The 14,211-nt window shown below is 37.7% G+C and overlaps 1 protein-coding gene across 4 annotated transcripts in view; it reads right to left on the reverse strand.

The window, feature by feature from the left end:
- Positions 1-14,211, reverse strand: part of LOC100648204 (FH1/FH2 domain-containing protein 3) — a 241,593-nt gene that overhangs the window by 64,182 nt on the left and 163,200 nt on the right. For all 4 annotated transcript variants that reach the window (XM_012309303.3, XM_012309302.3, XM_012309301.3 and 1 more), the window contains 2 exons: positions 6,427-6,494; positions 1,945-2,050 (listed from right to left, as the gene is read on the reverse strand). In XM_012309303.3, coding sequence (XP_012164693.2) covers positions 1,945-2,050; positions 6,427-6,494 — 174 coding nt within the window. The remainder of the gene's footprint in view (positions 1-1,944; positions 2,051-6,426; positions 6,495-14,211) is intronic.

The following is a 14,211-nucleotide window of genomic DNA, read 5'->3' on the forward strand; positions in this document are numbered from 1 at the left end:
GCCAGCTGACGCGGAATTGGTCTTCTCGCGGTGTTGTTCGCCCGAAGCGAAGGTTTACGAAGCACTCGAGCCGGCCTGCGCCGCGGCGAACCACTCGAAACACGATCAAAGGGTGCATTCATAATCTGCTACGCGTCGCGGTTTTGCAGATGAATCCGTGCCCAGATGCTTTTGTAAACAGTCTACGTTAACAGCGCAATTTCGCGTGTGGACGTCCATTGTCGGAGCTATCTGACTATATTTATCGCTTATTATGGAGTATTATGGAGTTTTTATCGCTCAGTTACGACGTAGTTGGTGGAATATAACGAAGTTCGTGTAATAGGCGTAAATAATAGACGTAAATAGGTTCTCTCTTTTATTAGGTCGTCCGAAAAGTTTCTTTCGTTTTATAGAGAAATAATGAATACACAACATTTTTCGTTTTATATTATTTTATCGAATTACGTATGATCCACTTTGTATTATCAAGATAAAGATTACAACGTTCGACAGATTAGATTTCATGTTCGTATAAAGATGCGACGTTGTAAAAGACGTGTCTGTAAAAGAAAGACACTTTCGGATAAGTTCATGTTGAAGTATGTGGATTTAACGAGTATTAACAATGATAAAAATAAGCGATCTGAAACATTTTGGACAATATAAGGACTATAATTGATCCTTGTTATAGGACATATTAGGTCATCGCATAAGTTCGTGCCGACCTTTGTGTATACATTTCATATTTTAAAGAAAAACAAGAGAACTTTTATCGAGACGGAATAATGAAAAATGGGAAGAAGTTGTACAACGAGAGGGGGATTACACTTTTTCATGAAACTAAAAGGTATGTAAACAATCTTAACATATATAACCGCTCGAAAAACGGCACGAACTCATGGGATGACCTAATATGTTAATTTGAAAATGTCTCCTCTTGTTTCTTTTAATACTATGTACCCTAATCGTTAATGGGAAACTGAACCTCTGCTTGATTCTAGAATTAAATATTCTTAGAAGACTAAATGGGTTTGCTTTCCTTTATTTTTGTTAGTAATTAATTTCCCCAACGACTAACTTTATCGTTCACGCGTACACATATGCGTTAAAGCGTGATTACCAAATGCAAATGCAAAAATGAATTGAATTTTAACATCAAGGAAACTGTCTCCGAAACTAAATTCGAGCTAATATTACAGCTTCCTCCTCAAACCACGACACGTATTACGCGAAAATGCGCGTCTTTCGACAGAATGTTCTAAGGCGAGAAGAGGAAAATGAGAGAAGGCGATGTTGTCGCACGCTTGGGACTCGGTTTCGCGAATCCGTTGATGTTAGCTCGTTAAGTGTTAGTTGCATTACCCAGGTATTATCTTATCACTGTTTACGGATGTGTCGCAGACGTACCATGTTCTCGTGTTTAGCGAGAAATGTCGAGACTTGGTCGCGTCTGAGATTCAGCTTGCTATAATGAATTGTTAGATCGTCAAAATGTTCGTTTCTTAGTTCACTAGCTCCTCTTACAAAGATATCATTGAAGATACAAATATGTGCATATTGATCCATTTTCTATATGAACAATGTCTAATAATTTCAAATATCTCAAATAATTCAAATGTTAAAATAACTCGTGTCTTTGTTTCATGGGGCAAATCATTACGGAAAAGTAGAACACAAAACTCAGTACCCCTAATTTAACAAAAAAAAAAGAAAGAGGAACAATAAAAGAAGAAAAAGAAAGCCTCAGTCTGATCAAAGGTAAGATACGGTGGGCTTAGAAGAATTCGTAAAAAATCCGATTTTTTGCATCGTAAATATTTATGGTTGTAGTCGACTCGAATTCCCGCGAAAAGTATAGCCTGGATGATACACGGAGGAACCTTCATACGCTATTAGAAGCCTAAGCCACGCTGTGCACAAAAACACGTTGCAGGTCTATCGACAAATTGTCAGTATACTCACCTCGCAGTATATAATTTTGATAATTCTGGTCGGCCTCGCTGCCAACCTTGATGAGGCAAGCAAGCCCATCATTTTGTACAAACTCGTGCACCAGGTCCTTGTCCTCCTGCAAAACCAAAGTTTATGGTAAATAGCATTCGACCAGCCGAATAGATGTCCGTTATACCTCTGATCATCGCTTATCTCTAATTTATTCAACCTGAAACGAAGCACCTAATCGATGGCTCGGCGTCTCTGGATTTATGGTCCATCTTTTGGGAAATGTTCGAACGTTTCACGGCTTGATTTATGATACATCGCGGATAAGGATAATCCTTCAGATAGCATCGTATTTAACGACCAACATTTTCGATACAAGTTTCAATAACTTTATTCGCGAAAAGTGTAAAACTTGTTCAACAACATGTTCGTTGAGAAATGAGAAACGAGTTTATTCAAAACAATTCCATTAGCTAGAAGAGTAAAATTCTTCAAATATTACGAAATTTGCCATTAACGTTGGAATTATCGGTCATTAACATGTATTCCTAAATATGTTATGTATAGTTAAACAGAATTAAAACAATATGGCGAAGATATACAAGTACATGTAGTTATGCTTGCATCTTAATAAAAGTAAACATTAACATTATCAAGAACATTTGCTCGTTTTTACTAGTTGTAAAAATGAAAAATTCAATGCCAGGCATTTCCATCGGTTTTGCAATTTTAATATTAAATTAATGATTATTTATGCCATTTTCTTGTGATAAGTAACCATAAGTAATTTGTTTTCGGAAAGATGCACACTGATATTTCCACTCTCTTTAACTTTAATCTCCAAAAATGCTGCTTTACAATTTCAAACATTCCACGTTCAATTACCGAATACGTACATGTATACACCATCATTCATAATTATTCGACTGATTTTTAAAGACGAATAACGTTGCCCGAATAATTTAAATTTCAACCAGCTACAATTTTTACCTCATAAAACATTGTTCATTGTTCCAATGAAGAATCATATGGGTTAACAACGATAAGGAACTCTTATTTAGCTTTTACAGTAGAAACGAACCAAAGCACAAAAATTGTACCTATCGTACGAATGAACGTGAACGATACTATATATATATATATAATATATATGCACTCTACAATAAGCCATTTCAACCTTTTAACTACCTAAATTTTGCTTTGTTACATTTCACGCTTCCACCATCGTATCACTTTATCATCAGAACCACAAGCGATCGTATTGACAATTAAGCGATCCGGTGATGCAAGTCAACAAGAACTTCACCAAAACGATAAGAAATAAAACGATTGGAACTTCCGATAGCCGATTACGAAGGAGCTCGGGCGATTTATCCGCATTTCCATCTAAGCCAGTCGCAGGTCAGACGAGGTAAATGGAGTTAGTTACGGTGTTGGAGGGAGCAAGTCGCGGACATAATGGAAAATCTACAAAGTTTGATTAAACTGATCGGTGCGAGCGTTTTCGCTTGCCGGTGGATCGTTTCGCGATCTTGTCGAGACCCGGTCGCGTTCGTGGCCACGTTTCAGACCTTCGGTTTCCCGGATGGTGGAATTTCGCGTCGTCCATCGAACGCAACGCGCTGAGCCGATTAGCCAAGATTAAGAAACGAAATTGAACGTTGCCGTGGCGATTTCAGCGGATAAAGTTCGTCGGTTGAGGTGGAGATCTCGTTCGACGGCAGGATACCAGGCACTATCTGGGTAAAGGAAGGATCATTGTAATTAATTTTGTAGTTAGCCGGCTCGATAATTGAAACGATAAGGTATCGCTTTGAGGAAGAGTCGGAGGATTGTTTTTAGGCACCTTCTCGTTCCAGTGCGTCAGCCTTCGGCTGCACCAATTTATCTTTACGATATGGTAATCTTATTGTCTAATTAAACGTTGCCCTTTGAAGAACGCGTTTCGCGAAATCCGATTTGGAGGTAGGATTTGTTTCAAGTTTGGTCTTACGGTGAGATCATTCGCTTTGAACTTCCTGTCATTTGCAGATGCTGGAGGAAACAGAACATTTTGGCGAAGGACTATTTCGTATACGATGTCTGCGAAAAGTATTTATACGTACCTTTATTTTCCAATGAATTGTGATTTGTAAATGCTATAATAAATACAACGGTGCGCAAATACCTTTTTCAGCCGCTTTAATTTGAAAGCCACATAGAAAAAAAACAATGAATCAATTTTTATTGATTCTCGCTTTAGTTCCAGCTATCACTCTGACAGTCGTTTCACGGTAAATATAAAATACATTTGCAATCGGACAATCTGTCGTTATTCACTTACAGGTCATTGTGCTGTTGTCAGTCATCTAATAACACAATTTTCTCTCTATTATTAACACATTTGTCAATCAATGCTAATATAATATCCTTCTCAATAATTTTACCAATAAATTTGCAATCTAATAGGTACGTAATAATACCGATTGCCGTTGTCATAATATTTCACCAAAATTCCTATCAATAAATATATTATTATTGGTACTAATTAATGTAATTAATATACGTACATTACGGTAATACATGTTTGCAATTGCGACGCAAGCGAAAAGAAAATAGAATTTAAATGAAATGAAGACACGTAATCGATAAAATAATCAGGATAGCTCCTAATAGTATCTACCTTGTCTATTATCCACGTGCTTGATATCCGCTCCATTCTTCACGATTCTCTAATATAATTTAATGATAAACTCATCCATCATTTACGAGGAAGGAATGATACTTTCCGGTATAATGCGATTTCTTTTAACGAACGGTCTTCTGACTTGCAGTCACGGAGAAAAATTCCTTTCCCGCTCGGCTAATTGCGAGATTTAATTACGGCGAACAAAGTTAAGAAAAGCCCGACTCGAATAAACACGCTCTACCAGCGTCCAGTTTGCCCTTGCTATTCCGGAAGCGGAAGAAAAAGGATCGTCGCGAAAGTTGAAACGGTCCACGTTCAAAAAACGAAGCAGATACGATTTGTTTCATAAAGCACGATAGTCAAGCTATTTTCCTATTACAATCGATTTAACGTTGACGTCGCTAATGAACCGAATTTTTCTCTTATATTTTAAACTTACGATCAGTGATCCGTAATTAGATTTATAGTTTACCTAGAACAATAGATTTTTTATAGAGATTATAATCTTTTCCTCTTTTTATTAACTTGGACAATTTATCGTACAGAAGCAAATATAGAATTTTCTGTATAGAAGAATTCTTTATGTCTTGGAGGTTTCGAAATTATGGAGATTTCGAATAGGTACGATAAATATTTTAATACATGTTTATGCATTTATACAAATATTTGTAAGATGCACGTAATAAAGTAAAATAATTAAAATATTGTAATATTAATGTTGTATATTGTATTAATAATTGAATAAAGGACAGTATAATATTTAGCGAGTGAAAATAATTTCTCTTTACCTTCCATTCCTCTAGTTGGAAAATAAATAATAAATTCGAAAAACGTCCAACAGAAAAAAATTCGTTACATTTTTTCACTTCGTTCTTCCATACATATTCATGGTGATTTAACTTACATAGTAGCAGTTATGAACCGTTTCATACATGATAAATTAAAACTCGATAAATCATCGACACGAAGTTACCTCTAATTAAATGCCACGAATCGCATCTTTCCTGATGAACGCACCGGTTAAAACGTATCCGACTAAATTTTCACTGAATCGACACAGAACAACAAATCGACTCACCGATTCTCCATCAGTTGCAAACATTTCTATCCCTACAACCAAAACCTTATGTTTGTCCTAATATTTGCGAATAATATTTTCTACGCACTACCATATTTCGTATTGTATCTCGTGTCTTAGTAACTAACAGTACATAATAAGGAAACGTATAAATTTCGAAGGAAAAAATAAATTTATATAAAAATCAGGTATCTTGGCTAAAACAAAATCGTGGTGTTGCAAAACTATTTTATCACCTTCTACCGTAGTAGCTGTTGTCTCTATCAATATCTGTTAACTATACATAGTTACCTGAGGAAACATCAGATGCCAAAATTAGATTACAGTCACGTGGAAAAGTCTATTGAAATTCGCCGTGCATATGTCCTACAGCGAGGTACGACGAATTTGCGAGACAAGGAGCCGCGGTTATCAAGATAGAAAGGATAGAAAGGAAACGAGAAAGTGGAAGAACCAACGAGAGAAAGAAACAGAGAAGGAAGAAGAGAATGCACTCGCTCAAACCGCCATGCAAATATTTACTCATGGAGCGAGTAGATCGTGCAAAAATAGCCCCTGTTTCTCTCTTTCTCCATCTAGTTACATCTTCTTCCTTCTCGTATCTCTCTTCCTCCTTCTTTCGCTCGTTCTTCTATCTCTGCTCGTCTCCCATCTGTTGGCAATTCCCTTCCTATCGCCCTCTCCTTTCTGTTCTCGTATTCTTACCCCGTCTTTCTTCCTACCGCGTTCCCGCAGGTATCGCGAATTGTAAACTCACCTGAAAGATCTGCTTGAGGGAGAAGAGAGCTCGTCGTAGCTCGCGGCCCTCGCTGTTCAGCAATTTTTCTGCAACAGACAAGTAACACGCAACCATTTATTATAATAATACCGTACGGTCGGACCGCATTGTTGCGGCTCTGGAGGATGGGTATTGGGTGGGAGTCGGTCAGTCGGCCTTCTTTTTTAGCGCAAATGGTTATCCAGCTCTTTTCTTATTGTACTTTGCTTTTCATAGTGATGATGTTATGGGAGACTGGTAGTTACGTTTTAAACAACTAGGCACTTGTTAGCATGGCTGCGATCGAGTACTATCAGAACGATTGCACGCCGAAGAATGCAAAATTTGTAAGAAGAAGATAACATCGATATGAGAAGCGTTAATGAGAGAATAATTTTTCTGTAGATTGTTTGAGGTCGAAGAAAAGTAAGTTGAGATATAAAGGAGCGAGTATTTTATGTTACTTTTTACAAATTTATATGTGAATTATCTTCTTCTTTCCTTTGAACATTTATTAGCGAGAACAATAAAGACGTTAACGAAACACCGTATTATATACTCCAGCAACTATACATTAACTACTTTACTAATTACTAAAAATACATTAATCAGACGTTACCGGATCATTCAAATTCATACTAATATATCTTGAGAAATAGATCGTCGTATATTATACTTAATTTACATTAATTTTCTATGAATCACGTTCTTTCCCGATTTCAAGCAAGTATCTTTCTACTAGAAAATATCATGAACCTGAAAATATGTACTGTTAGGTTGTCCGAAAAGTCCCTTTCTTTTACAGACACGTCTTTTACAACGACGCATATTTTGCGAACATGAAATCTAATCTGTCGAACGTTGTAATCTTTATTTTGATAAAACAAAATGGATCATACGTAATTCGATAAAACAATATAAAACGGAAGACGTCGCGCATCCATTATTTTCTTCTAAAACGAAAGAAACATTCCGGACGACCTAATATTTACATACATACCGCTAGCTTTCTGTTTCTCGACTTATTTTTCGATCCTTCTATAAAAGATGAAAATTTCTCTCCCATTTTTTCTTTTTTTTTTTATAAAAATGATGTGATTGTTCTTCTACGGGGTCGATAAGGAAATTGACTGCAGCTGCTTACGCTCTAACGGTGCTTCGAAAGTGGTCGACGGTTCGCGCTGAAGGCGCGTGCAAAAGCGAACAAGCCACCCGGAAGTTCGTTTAGCGTAGGAAGATCAGGAACAGCTAGGTACACCAGCGGCGCTTTTGTTTCCAACGTTAAGCATTGTCGACGCGCCGTTGGGACTCGTTAATTATCAACTTCTCTTCGCGTCCGATTAAATCATTCGCTAGGTTTCTGAACGTGCTTTTCTTCCCTTCGTATTATCATTCTCCCAAATCCTTTTTGCCTGCTATACTCGATCTCTAATCCGATCTAAGCGAAAGAAAACTACCTACGAACGAAATAGAAGAAAAATTTATCTCGCGGAGAAACTGACAAAAGGAAAAACACGGATAAATAATTTACGCGGAGCCGGCTTAAACTTTCCCAGGAAGATCTCAACGGACGATTTCACATCGTCGCACAATAATTCAATGGGGACCATTCCTCTCCTCGGTTGAAATCATTTATCGGGTTTAATTAGAGGAAAACCGGTAATTAAGTCCGCGATTAATTTTACACGACGAATTCACTGTTCCGCCTCTATTATCCAGCTACACCCCCACTCGCCGTTTCACGCTCTTTCGTCGGGCTTCTATCATCCTTTTTCAATCGTGGCTCGACCGTATTACTAATACTAATTGAATTCCATTTCACCAGCGGCGCACTAAATTCAATTTCACGGGACTCGGCGGTCGCCGAGAGATTTTCCAGCCTGCTGGAAATCCAGAGGAAGTGCGAGCAAGAGGGAAAACAGGTTAAAAGAAGTAAGAATAAACGTGCATAAAAGAGAGGGTGAAGGGAGAAGGAGAGAGGAAGAGGCAGAGAGGGATACAGAGACCGTGTTACTCGGTGTTCGTACGGCGAAAAATCGGAAAATACATTATCTCTCGGAAAAATCGAAGAAATACACGACGTCGTGGAATAAAGAAAGGAAAACCGGAAACTGTCCATGTCAATTTTACGCGTCCAACCTCCATTCTCGCTTCGTGATACACTGATTCTACGGTTTCGAGCAGTGTATGCTGGGATGCACGCTCTATCGAACAGCACGAATGTTGATAATTGCTTGTATCGGTGTCAATGGGCGAATAATTTCATCTGCGACGCGTTGACCGTTCCATTATACTGGATGCAAGCTTGTTACAATCTGGTTGCTGTTCGATTATTGCGAACTGCAACTAGAAGCTACGAACGCTGATTACGAGCTACTTAATAGCGATTATAATTAGCAGGAGAATATTTTATGGTTGTGGTAAATTGAGAGAACAGAGAGAACAGAGAGAAGTATTACGATTGCGATACGGTTTAGTAATTGATTGCCCGGTATCCAAATCGGCACAGCGACGAACAAAATATTGACAGGGATCAAATATTTCTACAAAATCCTTGTACAGTTGAAATAATCTCTGTATGAAGTTTTAAACCATTAATAAAAAGAATCGTTTAGAAATTCGTAATTCTATCGTGCGCGTTGAAAATCTCATTTTGTTTCTGACTTGATGAATTGGTTTCTTTTTATTGATATTAAAAGTTGTCATTAATACGATTTTATGTCAAAGAAGGATTACGACAGATGGCATAGGGTGATTAATGTTTGGCAAAATTAATGCGAGAATTATACGAATGCAGAATTACTTCGCATATTCGAACGAGAAAAAATAGACGTTGATTAATTCCACAAGCGTGAAAAAGTCATTAGGATTCAATGACTTATTCAACGTTCGATATCACGTTCACGCTAAGAAAAGTACGTTCATATTAAAAAAGAAAAGATCCCGAGGAAGAAAGAACGAAACAAACGAATCTGTGGTTTGCGTTATAATTCGGAAATACGTTTCAAAGTTCGATCATTTGTACGCGAAACTAACGTGTAAAATTAAAATTAATCAAGATTAAAATATTTTCTAGTTATTTAGGTGAGATTAAAATTAATCTAGCGACAAGAACAATCCAAATTGTTAAGAAAATATAATTTAACATAAATTCGTTAAATAAATTCTCAGGTAGAGTGTTTTTCCTAACGCACAGATTATTTGATTATTTCTTCTAGAGCGGCCGAGGAATATCTTTCAGCGTCGTTCGCTCTCGATTAAATAAAATCGTCAATGGTATGCGACAGCCGCCATAAAGTGACAAAAAGCGTCGGAGAAAAAGACGTGGAATGGAAAGTGGCGTGCAAAAGGAACAGGGAAACGCAAACCGCGAACCTTGCCGGATTTTTATGAAAGCCGAGCCGGTCGTGCAATTGAGCTAATTTCCATACCCACGACTCTGCGTAATTTCGCAAACTCGCAAGGACGAGTCGTTCCGTTCAAGGATTTCGACTCAGAGAATTTATCGGTTTTCGTCCTCGACTTTGGCTATCTCTCCAACGATACGGCATGAATTACCATAGAACCGACCGTAAAGCTTACGCGTTAGATATACATCGCGTTATCGACCGTGTAGATTCCTTTGAATTTTTGCGAACGCTTGACAAAATAACGGGACGCGAACGTTTATCGTGAAACAGGAAGTACCGTCACGGATTAACGCGTGAAAATCTCGAACGTTCTTGACAAATGTACTTGATTTGCATATTTTCTTTGTATTTATGTTTTATGGAAGTTTCAACGAATATCCGTAAAAAAACGAATACTTTCTCGTTTAGAATTTGATTCCGAACGATCGGTTACGATATTACGCGTATGAGACGCGAATGAGACGATTATTATCGATTCGTTGGAGTAACGTAAGATTTTGTCGAACTATATGATTAAACAACTATCGGTTAAACATTCTTTAAGTGAAGGTAACGAAACATCTGTGAGCAAAACTTGATGACAAGTGACGCAACCACTGGAATGTAAGTAGAATTTCTGCCAAATTGAAACGGCTAAGGATCCGTGAGCAGAACTTTCGTCGAACGTCGCAACCGAACATTTCCAAGCGGAACTTCCCGTCAAATCGACATAACATTAGCAGTAGAATTTCCATCCGACAGACTTAACCGAACAATTCCGACTAAACTTTCGTCCAATTGACGTAACTAACTATTTGTGTGTAGAAATTTCATCGAACTCACGTAACCACGTATTTTAACCGCAAATGCAAAACTTCCATCGTATCGTATCGTCGGCGCACACCGGTCAGCTTTTTAAATATCCGTGGTAAAAAGATTTTCTGATTCTAATCTTGAATTTCGCCCAGTTGGCATTTCTCGTTTTTATATTGCCTTTATCTAAACGCGTTCAATTTTATTTTACTCCTTCGGTTCGGTTCTTTCTCGAATTAAAATCCACGCTCTACCCGAATACGCGCGATTCGAGAAAAATTCAACCGCACGATTTTGCAGCGGCGGCAACACGCGACACAAAGCGTATCACCGGTCTCGTTTACTCGAAAGAAAGAAAATATCGTTTTCATTCATACGGTCTTATCTGTGTTTCTTTGTTTCGCGCGACCACACCCTCGTGTTCTTCGTCGACTCACGGTTTACGGATCCCAATTCGCGACTCCTTTCGCGGAAAAGGAGACCCGCGCGACCGCATAATCGACTGCTATCACGCGATCTTTAAATGCATTATGCATGCCGGCCTGTTACGGCCTAAAGGGGAGAGGTAAAGGGTGAAACAGAGACGGACGTACGCGAGCACAAGTAATTAGGAATCGCTGTAGGGGCCGCGTACGAGACGAAAGAGTCAGAATCGAGCAGTGTGCCGAGGGAGTAGCTCGAGAGAGAAAAGTAGACAGGAGCATAAAGCAAGAGGACGAAGAAGAAGGAAGATAAGGAAGCAACGAGTTCGAGAAAGAGAGGTAGAAGGACCCATCTTCTAAGAATAGCGGTCCCAAGGCCCTCGGGCCCTTGGCCCCTTCGTAATCAGTGACCATATAAGCAGAAACCTGTCTCTTTTTACCCTACGAACGTCGGTTCCTCTCTGTTCGAGACGTTAAGCAAGCTCACTGGTTCGTAACGCCGCGTTGCAACTCCGCTGGATCCTTTTTCCATTGAGTTTCTACGTTAGGTAGCGTGTGCCAGTGCAGTGCGTCGTTACGACACTAAAAATCGAGAAAGCGAAAACGTCCTTGTATACGAGTTTGGGGTAATCGTTATGGTCTCTGCGAGTTTTTTGATTTCCTTTGATATTGTTGAATTAGCTAGTCGATGATAATTACAGGTGAAGCTGAAAGGACGTCGAATCATGATTTTCATTGCGTACTTTGATTAATTCGCTATGACTAATTCACTTTGGCTAACGTCACTCGTTTTTTAATTCGTCAGTATTAATACTCAAAAGAACAAGAAACGTCGGAGATTACAATTTCATCCGACAGGTGTATCGCACGTATCGATGCACGTTGTACAAGCGAAAAATGTGCGATTTACAATTAAATTGTAGAAACGAGAAACTGCACAGCACGGATAGAAAGAAAGAAAGATGCCCAAATTTCTAAAATTTCTTTCAAATAGGAAAATTTTCAACATGGAAAATATGGCGAAAAAAATGCTTACTAAGAATCGTCAAATTCTACATTTTACTACCATTCTCTATAATCATGTTCATATTCTCAAAGAAAGAACGACGATTTTAATTGGACTATTTCTGTCGGAGGTGGCAAAGTATGTCGAAAACGCATAAAATGGAGAACTTCTATAGCTGTTACTTGCTTCTAAGACGAAGAATTTTGCGAGTGGCGCTAGGAAGAAAATGGTGCGCAAAACGCAAGGTGTCGACTATGTTACGCTTGGTGTGATCTTAAGCAGCGGCGAACATGCTCGTTGCTCACATAAACGACCAGTTACCAACTCCGTAATTATACCACACAAGTTTTTAATTAATCGAATCTATTAATACAAGAATATAGCCCTAATTTTAAAATTGTAGCATGTTCAAATAAATTTTTGAAGACGAGCGACTAAAATACAAAGGAGAGGCAGTTGCAAAAAGAATTATTCAAATATTTCCCAACGAATTTTCTAATAAAGATAAAATGCAAAAGAATTAAGTTTCAGGAAGATACTATAATAAGGAGGAAAACGAAAAATATTATACTATGAGAATTTTCATAAAAACTGATTCAGTAAAATGGAAGACAACGTAAGAAAAAATAATTAAATTTTCAGAATCGATTAATCTTTTTATACTTTTAAATCTTCTAGTGTAAAAATAGCTGGAATATGTAAATTGATATTCAATTGGTTGTAATTATTTATATTTTTGAAATCCAAATCCACGTGGAAGAAAAGGCAAAAAAAAAAAAATGAATAAATTAAATCGTTAACATCGCAAATCCAAACGACGCGGAGCCTTAAAACAGCGAAAACAAATAAATTCGCAAAACATCTCCATAATTGACGAGAATTTCAACATGGAAGGAGAATGCCAAGAATATGATGAAGATGAAGTCTATTTCAAGGTCGAATAGACCAGACTAGAGTTGCTGAGGATGTACGAAATCCGATTCCACGTGTCGCGTGATGCGTGCGAAACACAGCTCACTTTGGAAGCGTTTCCTACAGCAAGTCTTTTTCTGTTCTTGCATTAATTGCCGGCGATTACCGTAATCTCTACTGGAGATCTACAATTTTTATAATTACTAATATTAACGGCAAATCTATCGAAACCACCACTTATACAATTCATTTATGCGATTATAACGATATTAAAATTACATTAACGTAATCTCCAGCGGAGGATCTGTGCTTCTTTACAACTAACAGCACTAATATCGTACTAACTTTCTAAAGGATCAAAATTTCTCCCTAGTAATTATGATAATCCATATCGACTACCATCATTTTCAACGGAAGATTCGCGGCTTTTACGATTATTATCTTAGTTAGTCGTTCGTATCAAAGGTGTTCTAAGTTTGTCCATTAATTAGGAATCGATGATTCTATCTGGTTTCTGATGTGTATAGTGGTTCGTATTTAGAATTAAGAAAATTGTTTGATCATGAGTTTGGCGAACACGCTAAATTCCGTGGCCTTGTCCAATGGACGAGGCCGCAAAGAGCTCGATTATTAACGAGCGAATTACTAATAACGGGATCGAAAATTTTACAAGAGGAACTGGCGTTGCTCCAGGGCAAAATTAAAACGAGCAAATCATTATACGAGGCCATTTTGCCCACTCGTCGATCGATGACCAGTGAAACGATTGTTTTTGCCCAACGGACGAATTAAGGAGAGAAAAAAAGTACGTCCAATTTATTGCCTATAAGGAACTTCTGTGTAATTTGCGCGGGAAAAAAATATTTGTCCTATAATTATGAAACGTACAAAAAAAAAACGGAATGATAGAAAATTGAATCTGGAACGTGCGAAAGAGAAAATGAATGGTGTACTCAATTAGTAAAACCGTACAAATATATTTTATATCCTTTTTTTCTGCGACCCAAAAGAAGGGAGCGAAGTATTAAAGAAAGAATAAAGCACTCAGGAATAAATCTTCAAAAAATCCTCTGTAAATTTCAATTTAATTTCAATTTCAATTTCCTTTCAGGCTAGTCTTGCGGAACTCACTAACTTCTAAATAAAAATAAATAAAGGAACTTGTGTAACCCAACAAGAATCAATTCAAAACCAATGAAAGTCAAATCATTTATTCAAATGTACTTGAAATTCATAGAAAACT

This window comes from Bombus terrestris, chromosome 6 (assembly GCF_910591885.1).
Source record: "Bombus terrestris chromosome 6, iyBomTerr1.2, whole genome shotgun sequence".
NCBI lineage: Eukaryota > Metazoa > Arthropoda > Insecta > Hymenoptera > Apidae > Bombus > Bombus terrestris.